The sequence below is a fragment of the Monodelphis domestica genome, chromosome 3, assembly GCF_027887165.1.
Source record: "Monodelphis domestica isolate mMonDom1 chromosome 3, mMonDom1.pri, whole genome shotgun sequence".
In the NCBI taxonomy this organism is placed as follows: Eukaryota; Metazoa; Chordata; class Mammalia; order Didelphimorphia; family Didelphidae; genus Monodelphis; species Monodelphis domestica.
Window position 1 is genome coordinate 16,418,998 of NC_077229.1, and position 20,596 is coordinate 16,439,593.

Here is a 20,596-nt window from a genome sequence, read left to right on the forward strand (position 1 = left end):
AGGGAGAGAGGGAGAGAGAGAGGGAGAGAGGGAGGAGGAGAGAGACAGAGAGAGAGAGGAAGAGAGACAGAGAGAGAGGGAGAGAGAGAGAGAGACTGAGAGGGAGAGAGAGAGACAGAGAGAGACAGAGACAGAGAGAGACAGAGAGGGAGAGGGAGGGAGAGGGAGAGAGAGGGAGGGAGAGAGACAGAGAGAGGCAGAGAGAGACAGAGACAGAGAAATGGAGAGACAGAGACAGAGAGAGCAGAGAGGGGGAGAGTGGAGAGAGAGAGAGAGACAGAGAGAGAGACAGAGAGACAGAGACCAGAGAGAGAGCAGAGAGGGGGAGAGTGAGAGAGAGAGAGAGACAGAGAGACAGAGAGACAGAGAGACAGAGACAGAGAGAGAGCCAGAGAGGGAGAGTGAGAGAGACGAGAGAGACAGAGAGACAGAGAGACAGAGAGACGAGAAGAGAGAGAGCCAGAGAGGGGGAGAGTGAGAGAGAGAGAGAGAGAGAGAGACAGAGACAGAGAGAGAGAGAGAGAGAGAGAGAGGGAGGGAGGGAGGGAGGGAGAGACAGAGAGACAGGCCTGCGCCCCCAGAGACTCACAGGCAGAGACGGGGCGTCTCGGGGACCCCCAGGCTCTCCTGTTCCAGGCTGGGGCTCCGTTTCCAGGCCTGGCAGCCCGGTCCTTCCCAAGGCAGTCCGCCAGGGGGGCAGCCAGTGCTCGGTGTTGACTGAGCCGGGCTGGATGAAGCACTTCTGGACGGTTCAGCAGGGGGCTGCCGAGCCTCCCCGAGCTGAGCCGCAGGCCCTGGGGGCGGGGCAGGGAAGGGGGCTCCCGCCTGGCCCTTCCTGACTCGCGGTGCTGACTGGCCCCGGGACAGCTGGGGGGGGTCTCGGCCCAGAATCCAGGCTTGCGGGGAGCGAGCCGGAGCTCCGGGCCCCAGGCGGGGCTTGCTGGCTGCGAGCCCCTGGGTGAGTCCGGGGCCCTCCTCGGTCCTAGAGTCGGGCTTAGGAAAGAGGGCCGAGGCTGCTCCCCGTGAGGGGTGGGAGCAGGGCTCCGGCGGGGGCACAGGCAGGCCCCCTTTTCTCCCCGCGTGCCCCGTCGCCCGCAGGGCTCGCACCGTCCGGCTGGGTGGGGCAGACCTGGGTTTAGTTGCTGTCGGAGCAGGCTGGGGGACGGCGCCGGGCCGGGCCGGACGTGGGCCTGGGAAAGGCGGGGCGGCCCTGCTTGGCCCGGGGTCCCCCGGAGGGGTCGGCTGCAGAACGGCCGCTTTTCTCTGGACGGGAGGCGCTTCGTCCTGGACTCTGCAGGGAAGCCAGTGTTCCCCGGGTCCCGGGCCTTCGTCGGAGGCCGGGTGGCTGCCATCGCTGTCCCCAGGGGGCAGCCCCGCTCGGGCCTACAGGCCAGGAGAAACTGGGCAGCTGGGGGGGCCGGTGACCGCAGTAAGGGGCGCAGAGTCAGGAAGGCAGAGTCAAGTCCTGCCGCAGACGCGCCTAGCTGGGTGACCCTGGCAAAGCCACCGACCCTGACGTGCCCCTCGGTGTGGCCTGCTGCTAGCCCGGCCCTCACGGGCTCCCTCGGAGGGTCAGAGACCATGCGTGTGAAGCGCCTCCTCGCACCAGGAGTTGGAGCATCCCTTCCGCGGTGCCGAGGACGGGGGCAAAGGATGGAGCAGTCCCCGCCCGCGCCCAGCCGCGCCCTCTGTGCCCGTCTGCTGCCGCCCACGTCCTGCCTCCTGGCGCTGCCGAGGCCCGTCTCCGCGGTCGTCCGAGGAGGGCAGCGGAAGAGGCCGCAGGTGGCCGCCGGGATCCCCCGACCCGTCCACCTTCTTCCCACGGAGGGCCCGGCCCGCGCTGCGCCGAGCAGCCGCCTCGGGGTCGTCGCCGCCCAGCGCCGGGGCTGCCGCCGGAGCCTTTCCGTGTCCTGTCCGCAGAGCGCGGGGCAGCTCCCCGAGCGGGTCTGGCCAAGGCGAGAGGCCGCGAGAGCCCGTTCGGGGGCCGGCCTCGGCCTCGGGCCTCCCCGAGCTGGCCTCACGTGCCCCGCTGGGGGCCTGCCAAGGGGCAGCGAGGCCGGGAGAAGGGGGGCTCCTTGGGAGCTGCGCCCGGTGACCGTGCCAAGGAAGGCCGATGCCGCGGGCCGTGCCTAAGAAAGCCGAGCCCCAGCGCCTGCTCGGGCGCCGAGCAGAGGAGGAGGCAGGACTCCGGGCTCTCCTCGCCGTCAGCGCCTCTCGGTGCTGCCGCGCGATGTGGGTCTGCCTGCAGCGCTCCTTGGCCTCTGCCGGGGTCCTCCCTGCCTCCCCCCGGCCTCGTGCCTTGTCCCTCGGTGCCGGCCGGCAGCACGGACCCTCGGGACCCCCCCCCTTCCTGGGCGCCCCCGGATCACGGCCCCTTCCCGGCCGCCAGCTCTTGAGGCTGGGAGTCCCCTCGCTGCGCGGGGCAGGACCCTTCCCTCCCCGGAGCCCCGTTCCAGGCACGCTTGTCCCGGCCATCTGTCGGCCCGCTGTGGCAGCGCTCCAGCCGCAGCTCAGGTCGGAGGCTTCTGTTCTTCTTGTCCTGTTTCCTTCTGTCTGAGAGGGCATCCTGTGCATCAGTGCCCAGGCAGTGCCCGGGGAAGGCGCTGCCAAATTCGAACCCAGGCCCTCCCATCTCTCCCTCCACGGAGCCCCCTCGCCTGCCCCCATCCAGGGCTCTTGGGAACACGGTAGTCGTCATCTCGCTTGGCCTTCCGCTCCTCGGGCCTCCGTCGCCGGCCGCCCGGGACTTCTCTGCCTCTGCTCCGTCTGAGCAGGGTTAGCCCAGAACGGGCCCCGGGAGGCCCGGACCAGGGCCGGCACCTGAGCCAGCCTCACGGTCTGTGAGCCTGGAGAGTGCCTCCTCCGGGCCCCTCGCTTCCTGCTGGGGCCACAAGGGCAGAGGAGACCTTTGGGGCCCCCCCCGGCCGAGCCCCCCCTTTTCCAGCCCTTCCACAGCCCATCCCTTAGCGGGCGCACCTGGCACACAAGTGGACCTCTGGGCAGTTGGCAGCTGCGGACAGAGGCCTCCGCGGGCCGGGCCGGGCCGAGGGAGCCGCGGAGGCAGGGCCTCCCCTGCGTCTGCCGGAGAGCTCCCAGGAGCCGAGGCCAGAGCTGAAGAGGACTGCCTTCTGGCGTCGGCGGCCTCGACCAGTCGACTTACTCTTACCAAAGCCCGAATGCCACGTTCCCACGATGCAACTAGGCAGAGTCACTGCGCCGCCAACCCGGAGGCAGGATGGCCAGAGTTCTAATCCTGCCCCAGACCTGTAAGGGCCGTGTGACCCTGGGCAAGTCACTTAACTCATTCGTGCCTCGACTGCCCTTAGACTGGGAGCAGTAATGAGATGGTGGCACGGGGGGCCCGGCCAGCCCTACAGCCCTCTCCGAGGGCGAGCGATCACGAAGGCCGGCTGGAGCCACGGTCGGTGGCTGGACTTCTGCCCTGTCCTCCTGGGGGCGAGCGCGCCCCCCACTCACTCGCCCCCGGGCTCTGAGCTCCGTCCTTTGTCCCTGGAGAGCTCCGGCCCCCACGGCGGCCTCAGGAAGGCCGCGTGTGCTCTTGGCCCCCTGGGCCCCCGTGTGGCATTGGCAGCGTGTTTGTCATGGAGGAAGCGCAGATGCCGGCCCTCGCGCCTGCCTCTTGCTAGTCTTTCTGCGCCCTTCCCAGCGCGCCGGGAGGGTGGCGCCTGTTTATGTTCGCCCCTGCGGCGCACACGCTAGCTCGCCCCTGACCCTGCCTTGTCCCCAGCCTGCCGCAACTGCATTTATCTGCTCAGCGCTGGAGGCCCCGTCCAGCCCTCGGTAATCTGCCAGCGCACCGGCCTCCGCTTTCCTGGCCTCTGGAAAAACATCCGCTGCTCCCCTTCGCCCCTCGAGCCACACTCCTGGCCGGGCTTAGCTTTGAGGGCCCAGCGAGTGCGAGGAGTTTGCCGCATGCCTCGGCTGAGACAAGGCTCCGCTCCTTGTGGCTGCTGGTCCCAATGCTGGGGCTTGCCGCCAGAGCAGCCTCTGGGTCTTCCCGAGCCTCCTTCCTCCCGAGTTGGGACTGAAGCCCTCCGGCATCTCCCAGGGCCACTGAGAGCTGGGCCGCCCCGTGGGCCCCCAGGGCCTTCCACGGCCCTCTTCCACCTGGGGAGAGCGTTCATTCGGATGACTTAGAAAGATGCCAGGCTGAAGGGGGTCCCACTCCTCCTTCCCCAGAGGCAGACTTTCGGCCAGTTTGTGCCATCCTGAAGGGAAGGCTGTAGATTGGAGAGGGCTCTGGGGTCTGGTTGGCATGAGAGCTACCCCTCTGGGGCAGGGGAGCCCGCCAGTTCGTCTTTCCTCCAGGCCAAGTGTGGACGTTGTGGAGACGTGTTGACCCCTCTCCATCTTGCTCTGAGATTGTCCTGAAGCCTTCATTTTCCCTTTCTGCCTTGGGTCAGATGTTTGCGCCCATCCTGCACGGTGCCGGCACACAGTAGGTGCTCAATAAATGTTGGTGCCTCAGTTGTTTCTGGAAGTCACTCATGGATTGTTTCACTGGGTGCTTTGTTCCTGTGTTCAGACGTCCTGGCAGTTTTCTTGTATTATTTTTCTGCTTTGTGGCATTCAGGAATGTTTCTGAGACCCAGAATCCTTCCTTTGTCTCCTGTTTTCAAGCTTGATATGTTTTGCTTAAAGAAATCATATATTTTTTAACACGGTTGTTCTTTGCTTCTCTTCTGCCTGATTGTCCTTCATTTCTATGTATTTGTCTTCCCTGGCAGTTGTTCTCTTTTACTTCTTTGGCAGTTTGCCACTATGATATCCGGCTTTTCTTTTCTGTAAATTATTTGTAGCCATCGGGCCATAAATTCTGGTTCACCCTTCCCATTTCTCTTTTACACCAGTTAGGAACCTCCTGCTATGATTGCATGCCTTCCGGGGAGCCACAGGGTCCTCTGCCTCATCAAGTGGTTCATTTTCCATTGCGCTGTTCCTCACTTTCTGACTCCTTCCTTTGATGACAGTTTCCTCAGGGCTATCTACCCATTTCAGCAACTTCCATCTGTGTATTAGGTGACTTCAGGAGGCTTAGTGGAGCACCTTGGCTGCCCCACCTGCTGGTGCCAGCCTCATGTTCCTCTGCTTTGCCTCTAGCTGAGGGCTGGCTTTGGTCAGGGAGGGGTGAGTTCGGGGGCCAATCCAAGAGGCCGCTGTTGGAGCAAGGGAGCGCTGAGCAGCACGTTAGGGGCTAGAGGTCTCGAGGAGAGCCTTCTCTGCAATCATTAGTTCTTTGGCTTTGTACCTCATTACCGTCCTCGTCTTAGATCATGGAGGGGCTGAAATTTCTTTATTTTTTTTGTTATTGTCCAGTCATTATAGTCAGGCTCAGTTCTTTGGGACCCCCTTTGGGGTCCTCATTTTTCTCGGCAGAGATACTGGGACAGTGTGCCATTTTTTCCTCCAGCTCATGTCACAGATGAGGAAACTGAGATAAATAAGGTAAAGTGACTTGTCCAGGGTCACACAGCTAGTGAGTGTCTGAGACTATATTTCTTATATATTATTTCAGTTTTGGAGCAGTTAGAGAGATCCTGAAGATCTGAGAAGAAGCCTAGTCCTAAGTTTTGTTGTCATGTCGTAGAGATCAATCGTCGCCTCAATCTCCCTGTTGTGTCCAGCATTAGGAATAGGCTGGCCTGAGTGGCCCCGAGGATTCAGAGCCTCTCTGGCCCCCTGGTGTGGTCAGTGGGAAGCAGAGTAGCTGCTGTCGTCAGGGAGGAGAGGGCTGAGGCTCTTCTGATCTCATCATTCTCGGCAATACCCTGCAAATGGGCCCTTTCACGGTCAGTCTTTGTGCATCCAATGAGACCTGGCGTGGGGAGGCTGGAGTGGCGCCTGCTTTAGAGCTGCGCCTCCTCCGAATGCTGCCGGATGCTGGTGCAGTCCTGAGTGGCGTGTCGTTGGTCAAAAAGGAGGCTCTGTCATTTAGTCCAGTGCTGTCCCAGGAGCACCAGTCTGGCCTGAGACTCGGGTTTGAGTCCTGCCTCGGACCTAAGGCGAGGTGTCTTCTTTTGGAGAAGGGCAGACTTGGTGCACTGTCTGCCCTCCTCATTGAGTTGTTGCGAGGAGTATGCTGATGGATGGGAGTTGGGATTCGCTCCATAAAAGTGCAGCCCGGCAGGGAGAGGCCCCTGTTTGCTGAGGTTTTCCCAGACCCAGCTGCCTGAACCACTGCCACATTCCCGCCACCTTCCCTTATGTGGTTGAGGCACAGCTGTCATGTGGACGAGACATCGGCCCCAGAAAGTGGAAGCAACAGCCGTGGGCTGGGTGGGCCAAAGTCAGGAGAGCCATCCCTGGGGAAGGGACTGCCTCCTTCCTGGGCCCTGCATGATGGCTGTCCTACAATCTCTGAGCCTGGAACCTCCACTCTTCCTGGCATCCTTCTCTTTTCCTAGGTGGCTCCTAGATGTCCCCAGCCCCCTGAGGCCCCGTCCCACCCCCATCTCTGCAGACCAGGGCTTTCCCAGCCCTCCCTGCACCTCCTTGGCAATGCTGCTTTGCAGCTGAGCAGAGCCCCTTTGGGGCCTTTTTCTCCTCCATCCACAGCCCATATGGGAAATGAGAGTTTGGAGGGTCCTGATGACAATTGTAATAATGGGGGGAGGCTTCAGAGGGGTGACTCTGCCTCTGACAAGGGGATCTTCTAAGACTTGGCGGCTTCTTGACCCTGATGGTGAACTCCAAAGGCAAGAAAGCTGATGTAGAGGCTGAGACCCTGGTTCAAGTCCCGGTCTGGAAGTCAAGGTAGCTAGATGGGATGGCCTCCCATTTGTCTCCAAGATGAGCTGGAGAAGGAAATGCCAGCCATCTGGTATCTCTGCCAAGGAGCCCCAAGAGGAGTCCCTAAGAGTGTGACACGACGGGTCCTTCTAGCTCTCGTTTGGGCTCCTCCCTGTGTGTCCTGGGGAAGCCCCTTCCCCTCTTGGGCCCTGTGGTTCTCCGGCCTTTGATCTTCTCATCTGGATCCCTCGGACCGCCCAAGAATCCCGAGTCTGAGAATGAAAGCATCTTCCTGTCTCCCAAGCAGACTGTCAATGCTCGCACGCAGTGACCATTCGGCACCTTCTCTAGGCTTGTGGGGGGGAGTCCAAGAGAGGGAAGCTTGTTCTCGTGTCTCTCTGGGCCAGGCAGAGGCCCCTTCTGAGGCCTCCCTCAGTTACAGCAAGGGTATCTGGGCCAGCCAGGCACGTGGAGGCCTTCTGGCGTGGGCCAACAACCCACAGAGAGAGGGCGTCTCCCCGAGGCCCAGCCAGGCCACGTGTGGATGTGCTCCTTGCCACTGAGCAGCCCCCTGTGAAGCAGGGTCCCTTCACAGCTGAGCAGTGCCCCCCTCCCCCCGTGGGGCAGGGTCCCTCCACCACCCACCCAATGGGGCCCCAAGACAAGGGAAGCCCCTGCGGGCCGGGACCATCTCAGAAAGGGCCTCCCTGACGCTTGCTTGAGGCCGCTGGAGCATCTTGGGCCCCCCCAGAGGGACACCGGGGTGCCCTGGCTGAAGCGTTGTCTTTTCCTTTCCAGGTTGGTGGTTGGAGCCAGCTGTATCCTTTGGTGAGCTGGGCACGACGAGGAAAAGAAGGGCTGCCCGTGCTGTGGGTGCGAGAGTGGGCCGAGGCCTTGGGTCCAGGCGCCCCGTGGTTCAGATGGTGTTGGGGGGACAAGGCGTGTGCCCACTCGGGGTGGAATTAGACACGGTGCCCCCCTGCCCGGCTCCAGGAGCACCTCATGTGTCATCCGGGAGAAGCCCCTCGATTTGCAGAGGAGAGACTTGCCTGAGATTGCCGTGGGAGTGGGACGCAGAGCTGGGACGCTCACCCGGTGGGCCCGAGTTCAGATCCTCCAGGCTGGGAGGGGAGCACAGGGGCTGGCAAGGTGCAGGTCAGGAGGGGCCCCCTGACAGTTCCAAGGTGGGGAGGGGGCTTAGCGAATGAGGCCGCAGCCCCAAGCCAGGCTCCTGTGTGGGCGCAGAGGATTCAGGGGAACTAGAAAGAAGCAGGGCCAGGTGCCGCAGACTGACGGGGCCTCTCGTGGGAGGGGGAGCCCAGGGAGGCAGACTCAGGATGTCCAGAAAGGGCCCCGAAACGGACTCCAGGTGTCACAGGGTGCCCCCATCCCTGCAGGCTGTCAGACGGCTTCTGGCTGGCCCTTTGTCGGGGAGGACAGGCTGGGATTGTGGTAGGAAAAAGGCTGTCTGGGAACTTGCAGGGAGGTGACCCCCAGCGCTGGAGCTAGAGTCAGAAGCTGAGTTCAAATCCCGCCTCCGAAAGGTACTCACCATCCGACCTGGGCAAGTCACTTGGCCCCTCTCGGTCTCCGTTTTCTTTTCTTTTCTTTTTTGTTTTTAAACCCTCACCTTCCGTCTTGGAGTCAATACTGTGTATTGGCTCCAAGGCAGAAGAATGTTCAGGGCTAGGCCATGGGGGTCAAGTGACTTGTCCAGGGTCACACAGCTGGGAAGTGTCTGAGGTCAGCTTTGAATCCAGGACCTCCCATCTCTAGACCTGACTCAATCCACTGAGCTACCCAGCTGCCCCCTCGGTCTCTGTTTTCATCTGTAAAATGGGACCGTAGCAGCTGCCTGTCAGGATTGTCCTTGGGGGTCAGAGAAGGCTCAGTTAGTGCGTCTGGACTCCATGGTTCTTTCCTTAAGTCGCTGCCTTCCCAGACGTGGCCCTGGAGTGTGCGGGGTTCCTCACAGGTTTTGGCCTCGACACCACCGTCATGATGAGGAGCATCCCCCTGCGAGGCTTTGACCAGGTAGACGTCGGGCATTCTGGGCTCCTGGGGGCTCTGGGGGCTTCTCCTCAGTCCTGCTCCCTCCACCCATCAGGGAGGCCCCAGCGGCCTTCAGGCTCTGGCCCCAACGGGGAGACGCGGGGCTTGGCCGTCGTGGCCAGAGCCGTGGCTCGGAGTCTGGCCTCCAACAGCGTCGGCTCTGGGACTGAGGAAAGCCTCTCACGGCCGAGATCCGGATCGAATGTGGCTCTGGTGAGGAACAGCCTCCACTCCCAGGTGGAGGCCAGAAGCTCTGAGTTCCGATCCCACCTCAGACCCCTTGCTGGGTGTCTTAGCCAGGCCCTTCCCCTCGTGGGCCTCAGTGTCCTCATCTGTACAGTGCGGCCCCCAACGTCCCTTCTGGCCTAGACCTGTGATTGCGTGTCCTCAGGGATGGCTGGGGAAGGAGGACGGGCCATCCCCCCTCAGAGGGGGAGAGAGGGTCCCGGCCGGAGAAAGAAATGCAGTGCGAGGGCCCCCCAGCTGCCCGGCACTACATGTGGACACCCACGTTTTTGTAGCCTGGCCCGTCCCCACCTACACCTCAGAAGGGCCCGGCCCAGGAATGCCAACCCTGGGGGAAACTGGGAGCCCCCAGAGGGGCCTGTGAGGGCTGGGGGCGACCCCCACGAGGTCCCGCCCCAGGGGTGAGGGGACGATGAGGGGTGCCCTGGGAGACACGGAGGCGCAAAGGACAGGATCTGACCACAGGGGACACGTGGCACGAGGGCGACTGAGGCGCTGAGATAACGTCAAGGCTGGGACGGGGGCCGCGTTCCGCTTCGGACAGAGACGCCTACAGGACATTCGTCACAAGGCTGGGACTGAGGCCAGGTCAAAGCCCGGAACGGGGGATTCGGATTAAAAGTTCTCATTCAGTCCACGGGCGCCAAGGAGGTCACCCAGGGAAGGGAGACGGAGGGAGAAGAGCCCTGAAGGGTTCCAGGGCAGCCCTGGAGAAGGATCCAGCGGAGGAGGAGAAGACCCTGAAATCCTGGAGGAAGAGGGGCCGCTCGTGATCCTGAAGCCCCGGATGTGCGCCAAACGAGGAGTCCATTCGGGGAGGAGCCGCCGAGCCTGCCGTGTCAGCACATCTCGAGAGACGCCCTTTTTTAGCTTCACTTTCACACTCTTCCTCCCCCCGCCTTTCCCTCCCCGCTGAGAAGGCCAGAAGCTTGCTGCCCATCAGCCATGCGAAGAAGTCCTGCAACATTCCCTCGTGAGCTGCACTGTGAGAGGGAGAAGGAACGACAGGAGGAAGGAAGAGGAAGAAAAGAAAGGTGGATGGATGGATGGATGGATGGATGGATGGATGGATGGATGGATGGACAAACAGATGGGTGGAGGGATGGACGGATGGATGGATGGGTGGAAGGATGGACGGACGGATGGGTGAATAGATGGATGACAGAGATTGAAGCCCCGGTCCTTTCTCTGGTGGTGGATGGCCACGGAGCGCTGTCACACCAAGGAGCTCAGTCCTTTGCAGCTGGTCACCGTTCTCCATTGCCGTGTCCCCTGGTTCTGCTCACTTCACTTTGTGTCTGTTCATATCGGTCTTCCCCAGAGGATTCCTTCACGGCCGGGTCCCACAGCTTGTTTGGCCCTTCCCCGGTGAATGGGCATCGCCTCGGCATTGCTCTCCGGAGGGGTCCTTTTCCTTTGGGCTACAGACCCAGCAAAGCTGTGGTTGGGTCGGGGGTCAGCCCGGCTTGAGAGCCCTCCAGAATGGGTGGATCCGGTCACAGGTTCAGGAAACTTGAAGTTCTCTCCAAGCTTATACGATGTGGGTGCCTCTTTTTTTGGCATCCCTCACCTTCCATCTTAGAATCAGTACTGTGTATCAGTTCCAAGGCAGAATGGTAAGAGCTAAGCAGTAGGGGTGGTGAAGTGACTTGTTAAGGGTCACACAGCGAGGAAGTGTCTGAGGCCAGATTTGAACCCAAGACTTCCCGTCCCTAGGCCTGGTGCTCTAGCCACCATGCTGCCCCCTGTAGTAAGTCTTGAACAGTGCTTCAGGGAAGCTGGGTTGCTGATCCCTCAAGGGATGGAGCCCCTTAAGGACCAGTTCCTGTATCTGTCAGGGATCCAAGCACGTGGCACAGACAGAGAAGGTACTAAAGATGCCTGTCTACTGGCTTACTGACTGATGGTCACAGAAAGATGTCAGGAGAGAAGTCAGCCTCTCGAGCATCTTCCATTTCTTCCTGCCAGTTTGCTGGTGGTGTGCATCTTGTTTCTGCAGAATTCCCTCCCAGGGTCACGGCCCAGCCTCCAGGCTATCTTCCCTACCTTAGGCCCGTGTGCTCCTGCCTGCCGGGGCCAAGAAGCCAAGGGCCAGCCAGGCTCCTGCCCGAACCCTGCACCCTGGGCCAGCCAGCGTGTGAGGGGACGTGGTGCCTGAGGGCCCTCCAGAGCCTGTGGGTCTGCCTTCAGGGTGGCTGCTGAGCCTGGGAGGCCTGGAAACGGGCTGGGAGGAGCCCTGGATCCGGTTTCAGAGAGGCTCATCGTGAGATTTGCTTTACAGCGGTGCCAGCCTCCCATTGTGGGCTGAGAGTCAGACGTTCCCAGGCGAGCCAAGAACGCCCTTCCTTAGTTCTGGGTGGGTGGCGCAGGGCTGGGAGAGCGGGGCACCCCTGAATAGAGCCATCAGAAGGACAGCGAGGCCCTGACAGGCTGCGGCTTCCCTTCGGATGCTCAAATTAGCCATGCCTCCTGAAAATGGGCGCCATGCGTGTCTGGGAGAAGGTTTCTGGTTGTCATGCTGATCCCCCTCGCCAACAAAGACACCTGCCAGGTGGTCGGCTAGCAACAGGAAACTTGTGCCAATTCGCCTGTGGAAAGAATCTGCTTTAAAAAAAGACCCTTCAAAGGAAATCTGTCTAGTAAAGGTCTGTCCGTCAGTAAAGCAGCATTTACGAGGCCCCTGGGGTGATGCCAGCGCCGGGGCTAAGCCCTGGGCACACAGAAGGGACAGAGGTGGTCCCTGCCCCCCTACAGCTCCCGGTCTACAGGGGGAGACACTGGAAGAACGAGGCACTTTTCTCATTCCCGCACACACACGGAAGGTCATCGAGGCGTTCCCGGCGGCCGGCACCTTTGTTTATCTTGTTTGATAAGAGGCAGAGGATGGGGACCAGACCCAGGATTTCATTGGCACGAGGGCATCTTCAGAAGTACCCAGCAGCCTCCCCACCTCCCCGAGTTGGGCTGGGGCTGAGGCAGGCACAAAGACACTTTAGAGACCCCCTGGCTGTGAGTGATCATGAGGATCCCTCCCTGTCAGCATTAGAAAAGCCCAAATCAGAGGCCTCCAAGGCCTGAAAAGGACCCCCTGGAACAAGCTTCCCCAACAGGGTCGGTCCCTAGGAGGACTGGCTTTGGCTCGAAGATCTCCAGTGAGGGGAGCCCCTTCCCCTTCATTAGGATCCGAACCAGAAGGGCCATCAGAGCTCGTCTTTTCCGTGGAGGAGACACAGGCCCATAGATGAAGATATTGAAGGTCGAGGCACCAAGTCAGTGGCAGCTGTGATGACTTTCCCCTCCCCATCCCACTCCCACTGCTGCCTCTGTGAAACATCCCGCTCCATCCCCATTGCCCAGATACTTTCACCTTGGCACCATATGCCCCATAGGTACCCTCAAGTGCCAGGGGTCCTACACCTTCCCCCCAGTCCCTCAGGGCCTGAGCAGAGGCCCCTGAGAAGTTTCTTCAGCCTGCAGCCAAGCAGGGGATGGGCCTTAGGACCAGCCTTGGGTCAGCCCTTCATCCCCGGGCCCATGCTTGGAGTCAAACCAATCAATTCCTTCAGACTCCAAATCCAAGGCTCTTTCTACTGCTTTACCCACCCTAAGCAAGATGAGAATTTCATGGCCATAATTTGTCCCTTTTTCCTAGCGAATCTTGGACAAGCCCAAGCAATGGACAGAGGAGGGCAGTTGCTTTAATGATGCTTCATCTTCATCACAACATCAACACTTCTGTAGTGCCCTAGGATGTGCAAAGTCCTTTATAGGGGATCTCACGAGATCCTCACAACAACCCTGGGATGCTGTTTTCCCCATTTCACAGATGAGGAAACTGAGGCAGACAGAAAAGAAGTGGCTTGTCCAATATAATCCAGCTATTAAGTATCTGATGCAGTATTTGAACTCATTTTCCTGACCCTATGTCCAATATTTTATCCACTCAGCAGGCCAAAGTGCCATCACCTCTTTTGTTCTCTTTGGCCTTTCAAAGACTCACTATGAGATGGAATGACCATTAGGCTGTCAAGTCAATGCCTCAAAGGCCTTTAAAGGATGAGTTTTTAAATGAGACCTCGGTCCATCCAAAGTTCTCAGGACTGTGATTTCAGAAGCTGGACATCTTTCTCACATCCTCCAAACCATTCATTTTGTCATTCTATGTTTCCTTTCTTAAACAGGGTCTGGGAGTGTCGGAGGCCATTTTTGTTGTTTTTTAGACATCCTTGTGGTCAGTGGAGAGATGACTCCTGATAGCCTCAAATCTGTAGTAAATGAATTCTTAGACTCCCAGCTTTTATATCAGGCTAAATGGAGGCATCTGCCCATATTTTACTCAAAGGGGAAATTGTGGACCCTTAGAGCTCTGGGTCCTGCGCCACTCCCTGCATTCATGGTTTTGGTACATTCCAGGCCAGTTGTTCAGCCCTTCTCTCCTTGCTTGCTCCCATCTCTGCATACATGATGCCCTGATCTGTGTGGCTTCTAAACCCCAGGAAGGAGCATGTGGACAGACATTTGCCCTTCTCTAATGCTGGTGGCTCTGTGTCCTGAAGTCACTTTCTTGAGCCAGCTACTTCTCTTCTTTGGACAACTGGGCTCTCGTGTGTCCGTGTGTGTGTGTGTGTGTGTGTGTGTGTGTGTGTGTGTGTGTGTGTGTGTAGATGTGTCTCTGCTCACAGACAAGTCAAGAAGACAGATTGCCATCTCAGGCTTTCTGGAGAAATTGTGGCTCCGGAGTTGGCTTCAAAAGCACCTTAGACACAGTTGCCCCGCAGTCCAGATCCGTGAGCGAGGGGATATCAAAATAGATTAAATTGGAGCCAGGACCCTTGAATGTTTGAGCTGGAAGAGAAGGGACATCACCTTTGTGGAGTCCCAATCACTTGTTTATAGCTGGAGAGCTGAGGGGAAGGCAATTATCTGAAGTTCTATAATTTTTAATTGGCATACCCCAACCTGGATCCCAAGCCCTCTGGCTTTCCTGGCCCAAAACCAGTGCCCTCTGTCCCCCCACCTCCCCTTGGAGCTCTCAGGAAGTCAGCAGACTCAATTTAGGAGTCTTTGGTCATAAGGCAAAGAAACGGGCTCAAAATTAATCATGAGGATTGAGACAGAACACCAAAATGAGACCTGTGTAATGGCCAAGGGTCCTTAAGACAGGGAGTTGGCATTTCCACCGACCCCATTCACAGTAGGCACTTGGCTTCCTCTAGTCCCCTTTGGACTCCCTCTGAAAAGCCCCCCTGGCCCATTCCTCCACTCACCTGGGACTTCCCATTCAAGGGAGGCATTCCTTGGTACTTGGCTGAGTCACTCCCCATTTGCCTGTTCCAAGTCCAGTGGGCTCAGGACCCATGACTGCAACCTGGCCAGCCCTGCCTGGAAGGACCTTCCTAGGGCACACAGAACCTGCTAACCGTATTTGTACCCAGTGGGGAACAGGACAAAGCTATCTTTCCCGTTGTCTGTGTGTGTATCCAATTAGGGACCCACAGAACATGTTTCCTTCGCGGTTCGAGCACAAGAAGGAGAAGGGGCTGAAGCCTGGTTCTGGAAGTCAGGGTCTTCCATGACATGTTTTGTTTTTATTTCCAGCAAATGGCTCACTTGGTAACTGACTACATGGAATCCCATGGCACAAAGTTTTTGAAGAAGTGCATAGTCAAAAAATTGGAAAAACTTAAGGATAATCAAATCCAAGTTACCTGGGAAAACCGTGAGTTGGACAAAGAAGAGATGGGCACCTTTGACACAGTCCTGTGGGCCATAGGTAAGTGGACCATATGCTATCTAGAAACTTGAACAAATGGCTTATCCTTCTCCTTGTGTCGTTCTCCATCTGGGTATGGCCAGATGGGCCTCTCCAGGCAGGCCAAGAACAGACAGGGCCCTTCTGGGACATAAAGGAGCTGTAGGACCAAGCCGTTAACATCTTCCTCTCATCACAGAAAATGGGGAAAGTGGCCTTTGAGCTCCCTGTCATCTCCCAGTACTTTACAGAATGAGGCCTTTCAAAAAGGTGAAGTCTTGTAGCGTCAGGGACCCTACTTCTATAATCCTCTTCTTCTAATTGCCTGACACCTCTGGTGATGGAGAGCTCACTACCTGAAGCACAGTCATTGACTGCACTGTGGTAACTTCTGTTGGGAAAAGGTTCTTCCCTCTTTATAACTATCTTGCCTGCCTTTTGCTTCTGCCCATTGGTCTTACCTGCCTTTTAGCCCTAACCAGAACAAGTCCAGTTCCTGCTCTAAAGGAGACTGCTTCACACCCCGCCCCTCTCCCAGAGCTGCTTTTCTCTCAGCTAAGCCTCCATAGGAATTGGGAAGCATGTCCTTCCTTCTTTCCAAGGTTCAGCTTAAGAGAATCCCAGAAAATTGGTGATCATGGAATGTCAGGACTCGGGAGGAAGGGAAATGGAGGCAGGCTTAGGGCATTTTGTAAGAGGGCGTCATGTGTTTAATGGCTTCACCAGAGCCTGAACTCAGGGCTCCTGACCCTCTCAGGCAGGCAGTCACTCCACTAAGATTTATTGAGCACCTGCTCTGTGCCGGGCACTGTGCATGATGAGGATACAGGAGGAAGCAGAAGACAATCCCTGCCCTCAAGGAGCTTCCAGTCTAAGAGGGAAGACACCAAGCAAATATGTACAAATAAGTGAGCTAGAGGACAAATAGGAAATCGGAGAGAGGGAGGACCCTAGAATTAGGAGGGGTCCCCACTACAAGCCTGGGCCGTGGTCCATCCATACCCTTCTCCAGCCGCCCCAGTGCCAGCAGGGCCTCCAAACCCTGAGGCTGCCTCTCAGAGGCAAAGGCCATTTGTGTGCTCCTGGGGGCATCAAGGAGCAGGTTTGCCCGGAGGGAAAGGGCTTCTTCTCCTGTCCAAATTCTAGCATTATTCCCAGTGGCTTCTGCCCCTGGGATGCCTTAGGGTCTGAGCCGCTGCTCCTCTGCTGCTTTGGGGGGCCCAGGCACCATTAGCAGGGGAGGCTATCTCCTTAGCAAGAACTCGGCAGTTGCTTTGCAAACACTGCGATTGGGCCTTTGCACAGGGTATCTCATTGGCTCCACACCCAATGAGGAGGTCAGTAGGACCTACCTTGGGTGCCGTGTGAGTGTCTCAGAGCAAGTCTTCCCCCCCTCCCCCGGTCTGTGCTTTTCCCCTTTAAAGTGAAGGGCTTGACTTCGAGGGTCTCTGAGATCCCTGTAGCTTGGGGGCTCAGGGCCTTGGATCCTTTAGCCCAGAACACGTGGTTGTGCCAAATGATGGCTGTAGTCCGTCATGGAATCTAATCACATCCTTAACTTTTAGAAAAAACATCGTCGACTCATTTGTGTTCTCATCAAAATGTTACAGGTAAGGGCAGTCAGCTGGCTCAGTAGCTAGAGGGCCTGGCCTGCAGCCCACGGGTCCTAGGTTCAAATGTAGCCTCAGAAACCTGCTAGCTGTGACCCTGGCCAAGTCATTTAACCCCAAATGCCTAGTCTTTCCTGCTCTTCTGCCCTGAAATCAATACTTAGTATCACTTCTAAGACCGAAGGGAAGGGGTTTTGTATTTTTTAGAAGTTAACAGGTGAAGAAACCAAGGCTGGGGCTGGGACTTGCCCAAAGCCACTTGGCTAGGAAGCAGCCACACGGGGCTCTGGACCCTATTTTCTAATTGCTCTGGAACCTTGGGCTCATTGCTGTCTCTCGGGGGTTCTTAACCTGGAGGCCAAAGACCTGGAGGAAATGGTGGTCTTTGTTATCATGGCCTTCAGAGCACAGTTTAGCGTGGCCTTTAGTGAGTGAAAACCATTCCCTTGAGCAGACGGCCAGGGGGTCCAGGACACCCAAGAAGGCCCTCAGAGGCCACCTGGACCAGCCTCTCATTTCACAGATGAGGACTCTTGAGGCCCACCCTTTCCCCCTCTGCCCCAGGAATCCAAGCTCAGCCATTGAGCCTGATTCCGGCGGACCACCAGGATCCTCAGGACATGGGCACTGAGCAGCAGTTATTTCCCAGGAACCCAAACATGAGCAGAAGTTAGCGGTTGTGAGTGCAGGTCCTGCAGGTCTCCCATTTCTCCCGAGTCCCTCGTGATTGCCTCCTTTGGGTCATTAGAAATGGTCTTGACTACCATCTTTTCCCAGAATTCAGCCGGAATTAGGCCATTGGAGTACCATTGTGGACGAAAGACAGGAAGTCCTATTGGAACAGGAAAGACAACGTTTACGAGTAAAAGCGAGATGCACTCGAGTCCTCCGGCGTGTGGCCCTCGAGGCCGTCTCCCATGAGCCCCTCATTCGAAGGCAGCAACGACAGACGGAAAGGGTCATCTGTAGAATTTGCTGAGAAAGGGGGCAACCAGGGGGAGCCTCTAGCGGAGCCCTGGGACTGCAGAGGAAAAGAGGGACCCTGGGAGCCAGTGAGCCCTGGCAGACGCGGGCCCTGCGGCGCAGGAGCACGATCGCTTCACTGATTCACCAACATCTTTCTGGATTAGACTCAGAGTTAATGGATGGCCTGAGAGAAAGAATGGGCAAAACTCCCCCTGAGGTCTGAGGGGGCCTCAGCTTTGGGAGTGCCATCCGATTGGGGCTCATCCATGGGGCTTTGGGACGGCGGGCTGACTACGGCCCCCGGAAAGGACAGGCCTGCAGGTCCTGGGCCTGGAACCAGGGGCCAGAAGAGGCCTGGAACTGGGCTGAGCGGTTACAGTGACGATCTTAGAAGGCAGGGGCTAGTCTGATCTTCATCGTGAAGTTGGGGAAACTGAGGCAAGCACCAGTTAAATGGCTTTCCCAGGGCCGTGCAGGGACCCTCCATGACCTCAGCTGCCTCGGTGGATCAGTTGTCTCATCCAACCCTCTCCTTTTACATCCGGGATGAGCTCACCATATAAATCTGTACTCGGTTCTTGAAGAAACCTTGTTGAATGCTTTCATTGGAGCTGTCAAACGCCTCTCTTGGCCTGTCAAGTTCATGTCCTAGTTGGAAATAAAGGGGAGCCCCTGGGCTCACTCTCCTGAAATAATTCTTAATGGAGGGCAGCCGGGTGGCTCAGTGGATGAAGAGCCAGGCCTAGAGACCTAGAGGTCTGGGGTTCAAATCTGGCCTGCTGAGTGACCCTGGGCAAGTCACTTCCCCCCCATTGCCTAGCCCTTACCGCTCTTCTGCCTTGGAACAAATACGCAGGAAAAGATGAGGAATGCAAAGAGCTTTGCCAGCTTTAAAACTGCTGAAATGCCAGCTCTGGTGATTGCGCCCCCGGGCATGCTGCATGGAAGTACGTGGGTGCCCAAGTGGATCCTGAGCAGATCTGAGGTGGCATCGACACAGGGCAGAGCAGGGTGCCCCCCTGTGTTTTGAGGGGATCCACGAGGGAAGGGACGGAGGCAGGCAGACCCCCGGCGGAGGTGTGAGGAGATGAGAGCGTGAGAGCGGCGGGTCTGCGTGACAGCTTGGATGTTGGGGGACCCCCAGCACCCGACATTTGCTCAGCTGGCTCCTAGGGCGCAAACTGCTGCCTGTGAACTTCTTGGGTCATTCTGCCCGCTGCCCAGTGCCGGGCCCTTCCGAAGAAGCCCCGGGCTACTTTCCTTGTCAATGGGGCAAAAGTCTGCCCTCAGCACCCTCTGCCAGTTTCATCCTTGGTCCTCTGAGAGCGGGAATGGAAGGCCCTTCGTGAAGGCTTGTCTCGTCTACACCTGATCGGGCACGCGCAGTAGGTGGTTTGAAATGAACGTCTCGGAAAATGAATCATGTAACCCTGGGAAAATATTTAAAAATTAAAAGTAAATAAATAAACTTTCACATTCCAAGTTGCAAAAAAAAAAAACGAACGTCTTGTCTACACCTGACCTGGGCACATGCATTAGGTGGGTTGAAATGAACATCTCGTCTACACCTGACTGGACACTCACAGCAGATGGGGTTGAAATAAATGTCTTGTCCTCACCTGACAGAGCACTCACAGCAGATGGGGTTGAAATGAACATCTTGTCTACACCTGACAGAGCACTCACAACAGATGGGGTTGAAATAAATGTCTTGTCTACACCTGACTGGGCACTCACAGCAGACGAGGTTGAAATGAATGTCTTGTCTACACCTGACTGGGCGCATGCAGTAGATGGGTTGAAATGTACGTTTCATCTACACCTGACTGAGCACTCACAACAGACGGGTCTGAAATGAACACTTGTCTACACCTCACTGGGCATGTGCAGTAGGTGGGTTGAAATGAACATCTCGTCTACACCTGACCAGGCACTCCCAGCAGGTGGCGTTGAAGTGGATGGCCAGGAGCCTCACCGATCCCCTTGGTGAACGGGCTAGCTCTGCGCAGTTAACAGCTCGTCTTCTGCTTGGCATCAGTCGGGGCCCTTTGGAGCCAGTCGTTAATCCTCGTACTCAGAGCAGAGGCCCTGAGAGGCTGCCGCTCCCCCCACACCCCCTTTTTTCTCCGGGCTCCCAGATGGATGTTTAGAAAACATAAGCAAACAATAATAGACCTCCAAGGATCTGACTTAAGGTTAGAAAAGAAAAGGAAATCTGCTTTAAGGCTCCAGCTTGAGCTTCCCTCCTCCTTGTACCTTGTCCAAGAGCCTCCTCCGCTGCCTGCCTGGGCCAGGACTCGTGCACACACAGCGGCGTCCGATTTACCCGTTGGCTGAACGTCTCCCTTGTGTTTCATCGGAGGAAGGTCCGCCTGGCTCTGGAGATGGGACCACGGACCCCGGACGGAAGGATGCCACGGCTCTGGACTCTGTCCGGGTTTGGTAGCACGGCCGCCCAGTGTAAACAAATGTGCCTGGCCACGAGAAGGGACCTGAGACACGTTTGACGGCCGACTAGGAAAAGTGGATTTGCTGTAATCCTGTTTCTGCTCAGCTACTAGCTTTCCCCTGCAGGGGAGCCTTCCGTCCACCATGTATTTACCCCAATGTGCCTGCTTATCAGTGGCACCCCCGTCTGGGTGCATTCACCCAGTACCCACTTGCATTGGCAAGCTGGGTCCCCAGAGAGCAACTACGCCGATGTCCTCCAAGCTCTGGGGATAACCCTGAGGGGAGCTGGGGTTTCTACTAGTGTTGCTGAGAAGCCCCCACTGGTATGCTCTCTGTTGATTATCAGCTAGACTTGATTAGCTTTTAGAAAGGGCATTTACTAAGCAGGTAAAATAGGGACAGGTGTTAGAGGAACTCCCCCCAAACCAGGGGTGCACCCTTCCCCTGCATATGCCAGGTCCCTGGGATTAGTGGGTTCAAAATTGTAGTAATGAAGCACCCATGGAAGAACCCTCAGCCCCTGGTGCCTGGTAGTCCTTCTCTCCCTCGAGTCTGGATGAAGTCCCTTTGTCGTAGCTCTCCCGTGAGCTTCAGGGGTCTGTACGCTTGTCCAGTCACAAAGCTTGCTTTCTTTGGCATGGAGGCTCGTTGGTCCTCGCTGTATCTCTCAGAGGATGCCATCAGTCTTTCAGTCATTGCTGCTGCAGCGGACACGGCTTCCACACAGCGGGCTCCCTGGGCCTCCCAGGAAGTTTGCAGTGCCTTCTCT

At 57.6% G+C, this 20,596-nt stretch overlaps 1 protein-coding gene across 1 annotated transcript in view; it reads left to right on the forward strand.

Annotated features, from left to right (window-relative positions):
- The first annotated feature begins 5,795 nt into the window (after positions 1 to 5,795).
- The window catches only part of TXNRD2 (thioredoxin reductase 2), a 39,912-nt gene continuing 25,111 nt past the window's right edge, over positions 5,796 to 20,596 (forward strand). The window contains exons 1-4 of the mRNA XM_056820922.1: positions 5,796 to 5,998; positions 7,330 to 7,568; positions 8,693 to 8,784; positions 14,647 to 14,821. Of these exons, the coding sequence (XP_056676900.1) occupies positions 5,796 to 5,998; positions 7,330 to 7,568; positions 8,693 to 8,784; positions 14,647 to 14,821 (709 nt within the window). The remainder of the gene's footprint in view (positions 5,999 to 7,329; positions 7,569 to 8,692; positions 8,785 to 14,646; positions 14,822 to 20,596) is intronic.